This window comes from Salvia miltiorrhiza, chromosome 2, assembly GCF_028751815.1.
Source record: "Salvia miltiorrhiza cultivar Shanhuang (shh) chromosome 2, IMPLAD_Smil_shh, whole genome shotgun sequence".
In the NCBI taxonomy this organism is placed as follows: domain Eukaryota; kingdom Viridiplantae; phylum Streptophyta; class Magnoliopsida; order Lamiales; family Lamiaceae; genus Salvia; species Salvia miltiorrhiza.
In genome coordinates this window covers 30,948,659-30,966,712 of record NC_080388.1, presented here as the reverse complement: position 1 = coordinate 30,966,712, position 18,054 = coordinate 30,948,659, and the positions used below count along the sequence as shown (strand labels likewise).

General features: G+C 34.8%; 2 protein-coding genes across 2 annotated transcripts; one reads left to right on the top strand and one right to left on the bottom strand.

Moving 5' to 3' along the window:
- Window positions 1-5,662: 5,662 nt before the first annotated feature.
- LOC131013309 (pre-mRNA-processing-splicing factor 8A-like) lies at window positions 5,663-7,572 on the bottom strand. Its single transcript, XM_057941386.1, has 2 exons — window positions 7,451-7,572; window positions 5,663-6,617 (listed from the first exon to the last, which is right to left on the bottom strand). The coding sequence occupies exon 2, from the start codon at window positions 6,560-6,562 to the stop codon at window positions 5,987-5,989; it is 576 nt and encodes a 191-aa protein (XP_057797369.1). The 5' UTR covers window positions 6,563-6,617; window positions 7,451-7,572; the 3' UTR covers window positions 5,663-5,986.
- Window positions 7,573-12,504: 4,932 nt separating this feature from the next.
- Window positions 12,505-17,566, top strand: LOC131008283 (uncharacterized). The gene is made up of 16 exons (XM_057935171.1): window positions 12,505-12,623; window positions 13,068-13,118; window positions 13,223-13,333; window positions 13,458-14,206; window positions 14,297-14,878; window positions 15,215-15,304; window positions 15,400-15,492; window positions 15,596-15,757; window positions 15,878-15,973; window positions 16,074-16,139; window positions 16,213-16,278; window positions 16,470-16,639; window positions 16,723-16,903; window positions 16,968-17,084; window positions 17,162-17,305; window positions 17,378-17,566. Exons 2-16 carry the CDS (start codon window positions 13,082-13,084, stop codon window positions 17,564-17,566), a joined length of 2,853 nt encoding a protein of 950 aa, XP_057791154.1. The 5' UTR covers window positions 12,505-12,623; window positions 13,068-13,081.
- The last annotated feature ends 488 nt before the right edge of the window (window positions 17,567-18,054 follow it).

Genomic DNA, 18,054 nt, shown 5'->3' with positions numbered 1-18,054 from the left:
GGGTACAAGGATGAATTTTAGCATAGCAGGCGATAGAAGATATGATAAGAACTACTATCCTTGATAGAGGAGTACATCGGGAGAATGTGTTGCCACTAATTGAGTTTGCCTATAAGATGTGAGACAAAGTTTCGAGATAGGAGACAAAGTTTTCTTGAAGGTTTCACCCTCAAAGGGGATGAATAGATTTGGAGTTAAAGGACAGCTTAGACCCAGAGTTATAAGTCCTTACGAGATATTGCAAAAGATAGGTCCAATAGCGTATAGGTTGGCTTTGCCACCTAGCTTTGGAAATGTGCATAACGTGTTTCACGTGTCACAATTGAGAGGATATATATTTTCGACCCAAACCATGTGGTTTACTAAGAAGAAATGATCTTAGAACCAGACTTGAGTTATGAAGAGAGACCTCAGATGATGCTAGATCATAAAATTCGGCAATTGAGTAATAAGTCGATTGCATTGGATAAGGTCCAATGGAGATATGATAGTTAGAAAGAAGTGGAAAGAGAGCTTGAGGATAAGATGTGAGAGAAGTACCTGAAACATTTACAAGAGGTACAAATTTCGGGACGAAATTTATTTTAAGGGGGAGGGTATGTAATACCCGGGCTTTTGATGACGTGTTTAATTGCTTGAGTTTGAGTAATTAGGGTTTAGATCCCTTGTTTGATTTACTTTGTAAATAGATGAGGAGTTATATGAAGTTTTCTTGTTATTTTTTTTAAGATGTTGAGATGTTCTTTCGATGATGTGAGAATGATGTGGGATTTTATATCCGTATTTGAGTTTGAGTATTTGAATAATTCGAGATAATTATTTGAATGAGAACGATGAACTCGGAAGTGAGATCTGAGTCCGTTAAGACGTTTTTGAAAATTTTGACTTTTTGACGATGAATAGTAAAATACTGCTATTTCGCCTTTTTGTCGACTTTCAAAATCTTACGTGCACGTCGTCGAGAAATATTCTTAGTTTTTCGATACAAGTCCAATAATGAAAGTTTTTATTTTTGGACGACGAGTGAATAGTAAATCGGGATTTCTCGATAAACGAACCGAGCTCGTTTATCAGAATTTTGAGAACGAGCTTGCGTTTTCTATATTTATATAGAATTACGAGTGCAATGAAAGTGAGTAGAGGTTGAGAGGGCGAGTAACAAAGAGTATGGGTTGTTAGTTGTTAAAACGAGACGAGACGAGATATTTAACGACTAACGGGTTAATATCCTAAATATCTAACCTACCCTACCCCTAACCACCCCCAAACCTCCCAAAACCCCTTTCCCCTCACTAACTCACGCTATATCAGCCCACACCACACACACAACTCACATATTCACACACACAACACCTAAAACACACACTACACACGCCATTTTCCATTTAAGCTTGGACGGAGCTTTTGACCTCCGATTTGAGCACCGAGACGAGCGCCGATCATCTTTTCGATCACGTATCTAAGTAGGTAAGATCTTTACCTACGTTTTGATGGTTTTATTTTCGATTTTCGTCGACGTCGAAAAACGTCGATTCTCGACTTTATTTTGAAACGACGTCGGATCGTCGTGAAATTTTAGTATGTTGTTCTTGGGTAAATGTTGAGCATGTTTAATGAAGGGAGTAAGAACGGAACGAACCGTAGCTATGAAACCCATGAGGGCAGCCCCGTTTTTCACATATTAGCTTGTCTTTCGATTTTTGTTTGATCGTTTTGACTTGATATTTGTGCTTAGGGGTATGCTAGAATCGATATATATTAAATTCGTATTTTTCCAAGCACGAAAATTGTATAAATTTTTAGAGTATGATTATTTAAATTCGTGAAGTTTGAGACGTTGCATAATGAATATTATTGCGTATATGTGTTCTACGATATCACATGAGCATGCTAATTGATTTACAATTTATGGATGATAATTGTTGAACGAAATTAAAACTGGAATTCTGTCAAAATTTTACAGCAGTTTCAAGCTTATGTTTCGATGAGTTTTCATTGCTTGATGGCTCTGAAATTTTAGTATGTTTATCTATGATATGTGTATTTCGTTGCTGCAAAATTTCATGTCTTTTGGATGATTTTTGCTATTTTAAAGATATTTTGAAAAATCCTTGACAGAATCTGTCAACTATTGGTAGACTTCACAAAAACGTTTATATCTATTAATCCATGAAGGATTTTGCATCACCGTTTTTTTTAAACGAAACTAGACTTCAATACTTTTCTAAAAACATAAGATTTCGATTTTTATGACCTCTGAAACAGAGCAGTTTATTATTTCAAAAATGCCCTGTTCTGCTGTCATATTTGTCCAACAGTAAAAGTGTATGAGTTTCATTGTTTATTTGGCAGATCATATGAACGTTTTCTCTTGTGAAATTTTAACCAAATCTTCAAGGATACCTTTAGTTTTGGATGATTAAATTTGATGGAATTTTATTAAGGTTTGCCTTGGTTTCTAATGGCCTAAACAAAATTGGCAGAAACTGTCAATCTTTGACAGCCTGCACTAAAAGAGCAATATCTCCAAAAACCTTTAACCTTTTTGGTTAACTACCATTTTTAGAGTGAACTACACTTCATGAAGTTTTTGAGATCAATTGGTATGAGAGTTTATGATGATTGAGTTGGTTGTTATGAATTTTTAAAGATGACACAAAAACAGCAAAACTTTCTAGAAAACAACTTGATTATATTTGTTTTGATGGATGATACGATATGACTAAATGGTGTGAGTTGTGAGAGTTATGATTAACGCACATAAATGTTGGTATCTGACACTCGAACAATTGGTGTCGAGTATAAATGATAGTTTACTGATAAAGAGTTTTGATGATTTTGAATTGTTTGGTTTGCGTTGAAAAGATGTCAAGATGTTAAGTTTTGAGTCGAGAGACGAGTTCACGTAGTGAGATTCACGCGTTGAAATCTCGTGGCTGACATTATATATGAATAGGTCATGCCGAAATTTTTAGTGAAATTAGAATTTGAGCATAGTCAATTCTTGTTGACCCGTGACTCAAATACATGCCTAATGGAAAGTTTAACTTTCTAATCGGTTAATTAGACGAGATGAGAGCGAATAGATCTGCTAAGAAAGTGGACTTTTCGATGTGTTAAATATTTCTTTTAATTGAAGCGCTGCTAATTATAACATAAGGATGTTATAATTAATGAGTAATGACGAGAGATAATAATTGTTATATTGATTAACAATCAAGGGAGATGAACATTAGAGATACTAATGTTTCATAAAAGAGATTAGATTATTAATCGAGGTTTCTTTTATAACTTCTCACCAATTCTTCATAACGATGAAGGTCCTTTTGGGAAGTAACGACTTGAGGGAGAGAGTGACGTTACTCATTGATACAGAGACACAACGAGGTGGGCATTACTTTTACTATACGTATATAGAGATCCCCTGCTTGTCGTAGGCCTCTTATACGAATGAATGCATGAGATGATTTAACTGTTAATTTCAGTTTTATATATCTATCAAACGAGTTTAATGCTACCTTTGAGCAAGTTATTTCATGACAAAATCTTTGAGTTAAAGTTATTTCAAGTATTGTCTTGCCATAAAATGTTTAAATTTTTAGTATGATATCTATCTGCTTTGGCTTTGCCAATGATGCAATCGAATTCGGGTCCTGGGCAGTTGATAGCTATCCTGCCAGGACTAGTGTACACCAGTGACCGTGAGTCATCTAGCGGGTTGGCCGGTCAAGTGACCGTGAGAGGTGGCCACCTCTCCGGCACACAGTTTCAGATATGATAGATTACAAAAGAACTTAGTCTGATCAGACGAACTTTAAGAATCACAAATGAACTTAGTAAGCTTGGGCCTTTTTAGCGAAAAACTCCCTTGCTGTACTGATTATGATGGCATGACAATTTATAGTTTTGAAGCATGTATTTTTATACCTAGGCATACGTGCCCACTGAGTGGTTTTGTACTCAGCCCTGCATATGTTTTCTAAATGTGCAGGTTGAGCTGATGTGATGATGGTGCTGCAATGAGCGGAGTCTCCAGGGTTGTTAATAAATAGTTAACCTGTCTAGAATATGTCTTCATACATATGTCTAGCTACTTTCCGCTGCAAGATGTTGTTGATGTTATAGTATGTTATGTCATACTTTGAGTCTTAAGAGAATGGTTGCATATGATGTATAACTTGATTAATGATATTAATTAACTTTTATGCAGTCTTTCATAGACTGTTTTCAATTGAGTATTAATGAATAAAAATGACGAGTTTTATTAAGATGAGTAAGTTTTACGGCTATAAATGACGCCCCTTTTCTTCCCCTTCTTCTTTAACCCCATCCCTAGTCGTGGATCACTCGGCCTAACTATCCCTAGTTAGGGCGGGCTGTGACAGTAAAATCCCTCACATTAAAGTCGAAGCTTATAATTCAATCAAAATCCGGAACGAAGGATCCTAGTTACACCGCACCTAATTAGATAAATAAATCGCTTCAATATTAATCCTAATATAACTTAAACTAAACAAAATCCTAATAACAAATCTAGGTAATTGTGTGAAAAAATTATATATACATATAACATAACTGACCGAAAATATAAATATATATATAGCTAGGAAAAATAAAAGTTCTGTAGACAAACTAATAGTATGGAAACTTTAAGAAATAACCATGTTTCTTATGTGAAGAAATATATATAGAGTGAATTTTTAAAATGGCCACTTTCATATTGTAAAGATAAAAAATGTCCACTAAAATAAAAAACTTAAAAAATGTCCACTGTTACCAAAATACCCTTCACATAAAAAATTAAAAAAATGTCCACTTTACATCACCCCTTTAAAAAATCCCGCAATTCACACTGGTTGTGAATTGAGAATTCACAACCAGTCGAATTCACAACCAGAATTTTTTGTTTGTGAATTCACAACTAGTCGAATTCACAGCCAAAATTTAATTCACAACCAGTCGAATTCACAACCAAAATTTAATTCACAACTAGAATTTTTTGGTTGTGAATTCACAACCAAAATTTAATTACAACCAGATTTATGTTGGTTGTGAATTCACAATCAGTCGAATTCACAACCTGAATTTAATTCACGATCATAATTTTTTGACTGTGAATTCATAACCAATCGAATTCACAACCAGAATTTAATTCACAATCAAAAAATTTTGGTTGTGAATTCACAGCCAATCGAATTCACAATCAGAATTTAATTCACAACTAGAATTTATTTTGGTTGTGAATTCAATTAGTTGTGAATTTGAGTTTATAAAGATTGAATTCACAATTAAAATTAGAATTTATTTTGGTTGTGAATTCAATTAGTTGTGAATTTGAGTTTATAAAGATTGAATTCACAATTAAAATTAGAATTTATTTTGGTTGTGAATTCGAGTTTTAGTTGTGAATTCATAAATCTAGTTGTGAATTCAAGAATATTAAGTTATAAATTCATCGAGCTTGTTGTGAATTCAAGAACATTAAATTATGACGAGATAGTAAACAAGTAATACTTAAAGAAACAACATAATCATTTATTACATAGCAAGTTGTTTCAGCTTACACATTTTTTGTCGGAATACAACCAAGAAATTTGGCTGAATCATTGTCATTACCCTGCACAAGCCCATTCCAATAAAAAATGATAACTAGAAAAAACCTTTGAATGGCATGATAAGATTGGATAACTAATTGTTTAACCGATGATGAAAGATGACATTTAAAGTTTCCATTGATGTCTTCCTCAAAACTATTTTTCTTTCAATTGAGAACGAAACGAAGCATCTATCATCTGCTCATAAAAAGGGATAAAAGCTGAGAAGCATCCATATGATCATCGTTTAAGTTGGTCTTTCATAGTAGACTATGGAACATTACAAATATACAAGAAAGATTCATATTCAAGATTCCTATCTTACTCAATACTCATTCTGCAGGATGGAAGAGTCTGAACTTGGCAGATACATCACAAACTATCAATTTGTATCACAAAACTAGAGATTGGTTCAAACGGAGACATACAATACAAGTTGTGAAAAAAGAGATTGACATGTTGTCAGTCGTGTAATCCATGAACTTCGCTCTCGTGTACCGCTCAATATCGTGGGAATCATAATAACCCCAGCGAAGCTGCACGTCAATCCAGTATTTATTGCTGGCCTTCTGGTCAAAAACATCCTTCGACTCTGCCACAAGACTTGGTTTTGACATAGGCCATCTATGGGCAGCAAACAACAGGATATCAGCGCATGAGCTGTTCATTTTGTAACTCTTTCGAGGGTGAATTGTTTCTTTCTGAACAGTCTCAATTTCCAACGCATCCAGCTCCTGATCCAAAACTTGACAAAGATCCATCACTACACTCTCATGTATCTGGATCAGAGATATCTTCAGAGTTGGTATCTTCCCATGCATAAAGATCCCAGTGAGATCCAGCTGGACTTGGAAACCAACATACACGTTTGCTCTGTTTATAGTCGGCGACCACCAAAGTGTAAATCTTCTGTTAGGAATTTGGTTGAGACCAGATCTTTGTGCATTAGTTAACTTCTTGTACTTCATGGACTCCTCAAAACCAGAAGCCTTCTCCCAGAAAATACCCTCCCATGCTGGGAAACTGAAAAATCACATGATCATAGTAAGACAGGATAACAATCATATGAACTTAGAAAGAAAACAAATGCATGCATCAATGATGTTATCTAAAACTATTGAAGACAGATACGTCAAAATACAAACTCCGGCAAGTTGGCAAACCAAAAACCAGAATGATGATAACCCAGTTACCGACAATGGGGAAAATAATAATTAGCTATTGTATCTTCCGGTGAAATTAAGATCTACATGAACCAATTAGGCTCATGACAACAATCTCTCATGTTAAACTTAATAACAAAGGCCAAACTATCTCTCTCAATCAACATACATTCTCCTTGTTTGGGATGAGAGATGGAGGCAGAAATAACAAAATAAATCAAGCTCAAAGGATCACAATTTTCTCATTGAAAGATCAAAACAGAATGTCGATATTGATCTACATAACAAAATATCATGCGACCAAGCTCAAAACATCACATGATTAGGAAACTGAGAACATTTCAAGATCATAATGGTAATCAAATTCCTTCTACACAGAGCCAGAAATAACAAAATTGAACAGCTTAAAAGATTATATTTGTGAAAGCTAGCAATGATGAAACAAAGGAGTAACAATTCACAATCAATCAAATTCATACAACGAGACAAAGTATCATTCAACCATAAAGAAAAAATTGGCAACCAAGCCCTAGCACATTATAACAATCACCTCACAAAAAATTGTCTTTCAGAAGAGAGTTCCAAAGAAGAAAAATGAATTGCGCAGTGAATTGTAGAGAGAGAAAGGTTAGCAGCAATTCCCCCCATTCGAATTTGATTTCAGAGAGAGAGGCTTCGCCAGCAATTCCTCACCTCTGAATTGTGCCACCGCCGTGCCTCCACTTCAAGCTCAACCCTAGATCTGCGTAGAAGATGACCGGAAAATTGAAAATCGGCAACAAGGACGCCGAATCGCTGGCGGCGAAGGGGGAAAACCTCGCCGAATTGGTGGCGGGCAGAGGCTAATGTCGCGGCGGGGGGTAAAGCAGGAGATGGCGGAGGCGACGAGGCTGGGGCAGCGGCGCTTCGCCGGCGATCTGAGCTCGAAGGAAGAGAGAGAGAGAGAGAGACGGGGGAGGGAGAGCGAAACCGTGAATGAGGGAGAGGAGATGAAATGGGCTATTTTAGGCCGAGGGGCATTTCCGTCCTTTCAACCACAAAGTGGACAGTTTTTATTATTTTTATCTTAGTGGACATTTTTTATCTTTATAATATGAAAGTGGACAGTTTTATATATTTACTCATATATATATATATATATATATATATATAGGGTTGGGTTCCGGTGGATCCCTATGCTTATAATAGATCCGTAGATCCAAATCTAGACCACACATTTATGACATGTGGCGCATCAAGATGGTGACACGTGGCAAGGCATTTCAAGGCAAAATCTGGAGAGGGGTAAAATTGGAATGTAATTTTCGAAATTCAAAAAAAAAATTATATTTTCTCAAAATAGGTATATTTTAGATGCATAAAGTTTCATACGAGAATGCATGAACTTTCATATAAAAATGCATAAAGTTTCATATAAATATGCATAAGATTTCACCCCACCCCAACCCCACCCCCCACACCCCAGAACCCCACCCCCACCCACCCCCTACCCCCCACCCCCCCCACCCCCCAAAAAAAAAATTTATTTTTTTAAAAACTGATTTTCTGACCACTGACCCACCCCTACCCCCACCCCCCACCCACCCACCAAATTTTTTTTTTTATTTTTTTATTTTCTCAAAAACTGATTTTCTGACCACTGACCCCCCCACCCCCCCCCCCCCCAATTTTTTTTTTTTAAAATCAGTTTTTAAAAAAATAAAAAAATAAAAAAAAAAATTTGGGGGGGTGGGGGGGTGGGTCGGTGGGGGTGGGCCAGCAATTAGAAAATCAGTTTTTGAAAAAAAAAAAAAAATTTGGGGGGGGGGTGGGGGTGGGTGGGGTGGGGGGGCAGGGGCAGGGGTGGGGTGGCGAAACTACCAGATTTATTAAAATGAAATGCATTTTTTGTATAATTTAATGCATTTTTATGTGAAAACTTTATGCATTTTTGTTTGATTTTATATGCATGTGAAACATGCATATTTTTGGGGGGTGGTAATTGGGAGGGTTGGGGGGTGGTGTGGGCTGGATTGGGGGGTGGTATGGGGTGGGGTGGTGAAAATACCAAAACTGGAAAAATTAAATGCATTTTTCTGTTCAAAGTTATGCATTTCATGTGAAAACTTTATGCATCTTTGTGTGAAACTATATGTATCTATAATTTTTTTTTGGGGGGGGTGGGTCGGTGGGGGGTGGGGGTGGGGTGGGGGGGCAGGGGCAGGGGTGGGGTGGCGAAACTACCAGATTTATTAAAATGAAATGCATTTTTTGTATAATTTAATGCATTTTTATGTGAAAACTTTATGCATTTTTGTTTGATTTTATATGCATGTGAAACATGCATATTTTTGGGGGGTGGTAATGGGGAGGGTTGGGGGGTGGTGTGGGCTGGATTGGGGGGTGGTATGGGGTGGGGTGGTGAAAATACCAAAACTGGAAAAATTAAATGCATTTTTTTGTTCAAAGTTATGCATTTCATGTGAAAACTTTATGCATCTTTGTGTGAAACTATATGCATCTAAAATATATCTATTTTGAGAAAATCTAAAAAAATATACTCCCTCCGTCCACGAAATGAGTACCCATTTGTGGATGGCACGGGTTTTAAGAAATGTATTGAGTGTAGTGTGAATAGAATATGGGTCCCACCTTTTTGAGTGTATTGATTAAAATGTTGTGTGGGGTACACTTGCCAAAAAGGGAAATGAGTACTCATTTCGTGGACGGACAAAAAAGGAAATATGAGTACTCATTTCGTGGACGGAGGGAGTATATATTTTTTTAATTATTAAATCCGAAAATTACATTCCAATTTTACCCCTCCAGATTTTGCCTTGGAATCCTTGCCACGTGTCACCATCTTGATGCGCCACATGTCATAAATGTGTGGTCAAGATTTGGATCTAGGGATCTATTATAAGCATTGGGATCTATATGATCTCATTCCTATATATATATATATATATATATATATATATATATATATATATATATATATATATAGGGTGTGGTTCTAGAGAGAACTACATTATTTGTGAGAACGGGAGAACCATCAAATCTAATGCATCCACTGTAAAAATCAATGCATTCGCTGTTAAAATTAATGCACTAAAAAAATTAAAAAAAAATGCTCCCTTCAGGATTCGAACCCAGGATCTGCATTCATCCAACAAGATGATGCATCCACCGTAGATCTTGATGATCGAATGGCTGAAAATGGTTTTCCGGTCTTCTTTTATTTATGATTCTTTCTTGAACCTCTCCCTATATATATATATAATAGTTATGGAATTAAACCATCTAATCTAAACTCATTTAAAAATTTGATACCTTAATCAAACGTATAAGTTAGCAGACTACCATTTGACCACAAAGATAGGCTCCACTAATAAACATCATTCTTAACCAAAAAAAAATTTATAATTAAGTAATAAAGCTACAAAAAGAAAACGCATTAATAACAAATTAAATTTGATTTGACTTTTTATATGAAAATCTTTATAGAAAAACATCAAAAGCTATAGGAATTCCAACTCTGTATATGCGAAATAATTATTTTACTAAAACATAGACTACAAGACAAAATCAATCAATTGAAACCTAAAAAAATATTTGAAATAGTATTTTGATGTAGCAATACAAAACGTAAGCAACATCGATTTTTACAGAGTGGAAAAGAGGACAAACTAATAAATATTTTCAGTCACTAAACTATTTTCAAAAGCTTACTGGTTAGAACAGACTACAGCAATTCAGGAAATCTTTGCGTAAAAAAAATAAATAAGAGTAAAAAAATATGTGTACCGATAGAAATAAGTCGAGAGAAGAAAACGGCGGAACAAATTTGCGTGTAAACGTGTGTTTTTACCGTGCTAATTTTTCCTCTATTTATACAAGTCTTTAAAAGAGTTTGGTAAGTATAAAAATTATATTCTATGTATATCTCCTAATACGATAAAAAAAATAAAGATGATAAAAGAGTTCTAATTCTAATAGGAATCATTAATAATAATAATAATAATGATGATGATGATGATGATGATGATGATGATGATGATGATGATGATGATGATGATAATAATAATGATGATGATGATAATAATAATAATAATAATAATAATAATAATAATAATAATAATAATAATAATAATAATAATAATAATCTAGATTAAATTAATGGTGCATATCTATATGTATCATGTAATTATCTAAAAATAAATAAACTATAAAAGAAAATATTAATAATTCAACTTATATATAAATCTAAATATTTGGGATGTTACAACTTATCCCACTTAAAAATAATTTCGTCCTCGAAATTTCTAATCATGTTTCATTCCTATCATCTGAATAATTTCACAATTCCAATTATTTCTAATAGATCTAAACGTAGTAGTACTAGAACATAAGAGCATCATAAAAAAAAATATCATGTAAAACATCATAACAGCCATATACTTGAACAATTAGAACACATACATTGGAGTCGATGCAGCGCATGAGTTTCAAATGACTAGACTTACTTAAGTTTTTGAAAGCCATTTTTTTTAAAGACGAGTCTACAAAAACGTAAACCTGGCTCTGATACCACTATGTAACGCCCCGATTTTTCATAAACTTTTCAAACCAAAAACTTGAAGAACTAATAGTTAAAAATAAAATTCATTGACTATCAAAATTTAAAATAATAAAAAAAATAAAACAATAAACTAAACTTAACAAGTTCAACTAAAATTTTTCTATGCATAATCTTTATCTCTAGTCATTCTCGACTTCCATGGCCACCTCGACCCCAGAACTGCAAAACTGAAAAGATAAGGGGTGAGCATATTGAAAATATACTCAGTGAGGAAAAATAACGAAAATATTCATATACGTCACATACGTAATCAAATCAAGTTATCATACTTGCAAACATACGCCAAGAGACCGGAGCCCCTTGACAAACATAATCATAGTTTGAGTCGATGGCTTAAGTCCCATGACCAAACACATACATAGATCAATGGCTTAGGTCCCATGATCGCACATAACATCATAGATCAATGGCTTAGGTCTCATGATCGAACATAACATCATAGATCAATGGCTTAGGTCTCATGATCGCACATAACAACATAGATCAATGGCATAGGTCCCATGATCGCACATAACAACATAGTCATAAGATGCACGTAAACAAGTAATCAAACGCGATAATAAAAACATATATAACCATATGAATAAGCGTAAAATCCCTCACCTTAAAGTCGAAGCTTATAATTCAATCAAAATCCGGAACGAGGATCATAGTTACACCGCACCTAATTAAATAAATAAATTGCTTCAATATTAATCCTAATATAACTTAAACTAAACAAAATCCTAATAACAAATCTAGGTAATTGTGTGAAAAAATTATATATACATATAACATAACTGACCGAAAATATAAATATATATATAGCTAGGAAAAATAAAAAGTTCTGTAGACAAACTAATAGTATGGAAACTTTAAGAAATAACCATGTTTCTTAAGTGAAGAAATATATATATATATATATATATATATATGGTCAAGTTAAACAAAGAATGACCCTATGTATAGAGAATAGAGAATAAATCTCATCCCTGGATTTTAATAGATCATGCGGTTGATATATAATCTGCCGAAAATTTTAATTTAGCAATTAATATGTTCTTAATTCGTTTTTAATTGAATTAAGGGTAGTTGGGTAAAAACTCATTATAGTAAATAAGGTAGTTTCGGATTTTACTCCTATCTACCGTCTTGAAGAAGTTTTGAACAGTCACCAAAAATTCACTTCATCTTCCACGATTCTCACGGTAGCTAGGGTTTCTCCCGGTTTGCTTTGAGCAGACGGCGACGGCGGCGCCTATCCAGGTAGGATTTCTTTGATCTGAAATAAGGCTGATTTTTTCCCCAATTCGTTTCGATTTTTCGAACAATATAATACAGGGTTTTGAACGGAACTTTTCTCTGATCTTCTCTCTCGAATCGCCGGCAACTTGTTCTAAAATCTAAAAGAATTTTTGGGTCGAATAATAGAGGTTTTGGGTTTTATGATTTGAACAATTCATTATCCCTAAATATCGAAAAACTTTTGAGAATAATAGAAGTCGTCGACAGAGTATAAAATGTTTTGGGTTTTATGACTGAATTTTTGGTTCGAATATAAAAGGTTTTGGCCTTTATACTATTTGATTAAAGAATTGTAGGTGTTGGTTGATATGTACATATGCAAAAAAATGGTCCCCCACTGATGAATATACTTTAATTTGTTTTTGTTGTTATTCACCTTTAACTTTTGTGGTTATTCTGTTGTAGGTATTTTGAATACAATGGCTCGTACGAAGGGTAAAGGAAAGGCTGTCGATGGTAAAGTTTTGGTTCATTTGCTATTCTCCTCCAGTTCATTTTTTGTTCATTTTTATTCTGCTCATGTTCGTTTTTGTTCATTTCATAAATGTGCGAATTCGCAGCTGGCACCTCACGCGTTAAAAAAACAAAAAAGGTAGTGCAAGGATCGTCCTCTGGCCCACCCACAAAGAGACTGAAAGTGGGCGAATCATCCGGAGTGAAGAATGTGGAAGGTACCTAATACATTCTTTAATTTTGCAAAATGATTTATTACAGTTCGTTGCGTTTCAATATATCATAGTATGAATACTGAAATATGAGGTTTATTGTTTGGGTGTGTTTCTTTTATTTGAACAGATGGTTCCGAAAGCCCAAAAGTAAAGAAGCTAAAGAGAAAGGAATTTGCAATTCCAAACGAGGTGAAGTGTCGTCGACGGATTAAGAACACCGAAGATGGTCCAGATGCCAAAAAGAAAACAGACCACCCAAGGCTCAAGACCCGTACCACAACATGTACATTCTTTAAAAAATTGACAGTTTTGAATGAAGCACAAAAGGATGCGGTCCGTTCTATTGGATTCGGGCATATATTAGAGTTCAAGGTGAACAGAGTACCATCAGAACTTGCTTATTGGGTCTTGGACAGGTTCAACCATAGGAGCTGCACATTAGAGCTTGATGTACTTACAAAAGTTGAGATAGAGGAGGATGATGTGTACAGGGTCTACGGATTTCCGAAAGGAAATAAGCTGATAGAGAACTTTGAAAGGACGGCTGAAAATGAGCTCTTTATCGAGTGGAAGAATTTCTTCAATGTAGCGAACAGAGACAAGATCAAGATAAAAGCAGTGCTACGACGTATGGTTGACAGTGCAGATGGCGGGACGTGGTTTAAGCGCCATTTCGTCATTGCATTGTGTTTCTCGCTGATGGAGAGTTGCACTAGTGGCACCGTACATCCTTACATATTTAGTGCTCTTGCTAACATCGAAGAAATCAAAAGCTGGAATTGGGGAGAGTATCTGTTGAGGTGTTTGATAGATCATAAGAAATCGTGGATGGCAGACAAGACAAAGGTCTTTAGTGGGCCGACTTTGTTCTTAGTGGTAAATATTCAATTAATTATATATATTACAAAATGATTACATTTTTTTATAACTATATCCTTTTTAGTGATTTGTACATTTTTCGTGTAGCTTTTCTACGTGGATAGGATACAAATCGGTAGGCAATCTGTGCCTAGAGGATTCCCTATTTTCATGCAGTGGACAGGGAAGATGTTGAGAGAAAGGCAGGATAAAGAGCTGGATGATGATTTCTTTGGGGGTGGTGCTGTTGTCAAGCCAATTGATTTGCCAATTGAGTACAAAACCGACGTCCCAACTGAATATGCACAGGGTGGTGAATACGAGGGCCCCGTAGCAACTAAATTGATGAACGATGCAATAGTAATTGGTGAAATGATCCGCATAGCACGTGAAATGGTGCAGAAGGCTTCGGATGAGGAGAAGAACTCACAGTATTTCAAGGATAGCTTGGTTGCAGCGTCAAAAATTATTGGTGTAACGATTGAGTTGGGTGGGAAGTTGCGTGACAAGTTGCCTGAGGGATTGCAACCTGAAACTGACCCGTTTTGGTATAAGGACGAAGTTCACGCTGCTGTTGATGCAGCCTCAGTTGAAACTTTGCCAAATAAAACACGTGACATGCCTGAGAATATTGATATTCCAAGTTTCTCCCTGAACGTAACACAGGAATTCGAAAATGCTCCTTCCAATGTAAGTATTATGATGACACATTCGTTTATTTGTGTGCATCTGTTATCTTTTTGAAATGGTCTGTTCAGTGGTATTCGTTTATTTATATGAATCTGTAAATTCCTACTAAATATAATATATAGTTTGTAGGTACTTTCTCAAATCTTGCTATTTAACAGTGGTGTTCGTTTACCTGTGTGGCTCTGTTCAATTTTTGATATGGTCTGTGCCTTTAGTGTTATAAAAGATATAGTCTGTGCGTTCCTTTAATGTTATAGAATATAAAGCTTGTTATTATCTGATATCATCTGTTCCTTTAATGATATAACATATTCTTTGATAATAACTTTGTGAAAGGTTGATGTTATGGGTGGTATTGGAGCTGAAACCCATGAAGGCATCGGTAGCAGAGTCGACGTTGGTGCAACAGCTGAAGTGACTGAGGATGTAGGTTTTAAAGAAATCAAACATTAAATTTTGGAGCAACAATCATAAAAATTCAATATATAACTTTTTACATTTTATATGCTTATTAATAGCAGGTTACAGAAGAAAATGAAGGAGCAATTCCAAGGGGGTCGGGTACTGGGATTCAGAATGACGGAGTAATGGACATAACTATCACGACGGATAAGGTAAATTATTAGTTCACTATCAAATTCATTATGAATATGTTTGTGTTAAAATAAATTTATATTTTAAACCTAGTTTAATGCATTTCAATTATATGTGTGAAAGGATGTGGTTGTCGATGGAAGCGTAAATGTTGGACATGGAGGGATGGAAGATTCCCTGCTGGATGATGTCAATGAACAGGAAGACATTGCTTGTGACATAGCCGTCGCAAACAAATTGAAGAGTGCGGCGACTGACGATGGTGTTTCAGCAAAGAGCGATGAGGTATTTGGTTACTATAAATACATATCATGACGGCAACGTAAATAAAATTCATTAAAAATGTGCTTCTACTCTTTCTTCAACGACAACAATTGACATTTGTTCGTTTCCTTAATGCATCAGAATTTAATTGCCGCGAATAAAAAAAATGCAAAGGAGCAAGGCAGGGATGTTAGCGGCGTTGTTGTGGAGAAGATAGAGGTCAGGCGTTCTAATACGGTAATTGATCGAGCTCTGTTCATTTTTTAATTATAGTTATTCGTTTTGTTAAGCCATTCTGTTCTTTTATGAGTGCCGGAATAACGTATGGGATTTACAGGTTCAGGGAAACTTTGGGCGTGATGCCAACAAGAAATTGATGAATGCTACAACAACAAAATCTGGGGTAAAGGTGGCATACCCTAAGAAGAAATGAAAAAATTCGATATGGTTGTATGTTAATTATGTAATTCTAACAGGTTGACGGGTGTGCCAAAACAAATTGTGTGGTGGATCGGTTAGCATTACAAGCCATTGACACAAACGTATGTGTCTTTTTGATTTGTTTCTAATGATGGCTTCATGATGATGTGGTGTTTTGTATATTATTGGTATTCTATATATCATAAGGTTAAAATATTATCAAAATCTTCTGATAATAGTAATATGTGCATTGTAATATATATATATATATATATATATATATATATATATATATATATATATATATTTGAAGATTGTTAGTTCAGATAAAACTGATACTAAGACGCCCAAGAAGAGCATGTTCTTGCATACTCTCAAATTCCGCTCGCCCTATATGCAACGAGATATATCCACTTCAAAACCACTACAAAAAATTGAGAAGGAGTTGGGATATTATGCCATGTATTTGGAAAGTGGGGAGAAGTAAGTCAACATTTTATTATATTATTATATAAAATTCCATGGTCTTTTGCATATTCATATTAATTTGTTTGTCTTATATGTAGGAATGAAATTTTATTTTCATTCTTTGATATACACGTAAGGCGTTTTGAGATGTTGTCAATGAGAAGAGGCAATGTGGTGAACATTTGTATCGTAGATGCGTGGACACTAGTTCTGAACTGGAAGGAGCAATATCGTTCAGATAATTCACCACTACGCTTCTTCGCTACAGCCAGCCTATATGTAAGTTTTGTATCTTCATATTTTTAAAAACTTAACTACAACTTACATTTTATTATTGTTTTAGGTTGACAGTATAGCTCCAAGTAATTCAACTGAAGAATCGCAAAGAGCTTCATTCTTCATGTCATTATATGTTGAGTTGAACGAGTTTGGCAAAAATCCAGTTGGGAAAATTGATATGGTAAGAAATTACTTTCGATTTATATAATAACCATTGTAATGTACCTATTACTTATAGATATATTTGTTGTTGGACAGTTCTTCTTTCCAGTTGTTGAACAAAACCAGTACTTTGCTTTGTGTGTGGATTTAAAGAGGGAACGAATCTTCGTGCTGGATAGTCTCGTAGATATATCAGATGATAATGATTTGGGAATGTATGAGAGCATTTGTATTAAAGTTGTAAGTATTTTCAACTAATAGCAATGTATATACATGTGTTCAACAGTAATCATTTATTAGTTTTCATTGCAGCGTACACTGTTGGCGTATTATCTCAACTACAAAGAGGAGACCATCAAGGCAAAAACTGTGGCTAATTCAAAAATACATATTGTCAAGTTGAAGTGGGCGGACAAGCGAAATACATTGGACACAGCTATTTATCTTATGCGACATTTGGAAACCTTCATGGGGGGATATTTCATCAAATTGGAAGTGTGACATGTACAACGCAGGTGCACGCCAATTATCTCGAATGCGCGTGAGGTATTGCTCGTCCATAATATCATGGAATCAGAACGATAAGAAACAAGAGATTCAGGATACTGCTGCAAAAGAATATCATGAGATTTGTCTTGATCCATCTGTTAACATAAATGCATTATTGGTCGGATGACTTAGCTTCATTTTTTTGGGAGTTTGATTATCTAGATTTCTGGACATATTTTAATTATTAGTTTGCAACAATGCTTATGCTGTTAGATTGATTTGAAAAATTATGAACATAAGTTAAATGATCTGTGTGTTTTTTTACTATCTATATTGTTTTGATTAATTTATGGTATTTGTGTCTTATTCGATAAGTTAAATTCTCTGCATTTTTTTTACTATCTAAATTGTTGGGATACAACAACAATTTAAAACCAGAAAGTGAAACGTCTACATATAATTTTTTACTAACTAAAGGAACAGATTAATGATATAAACAA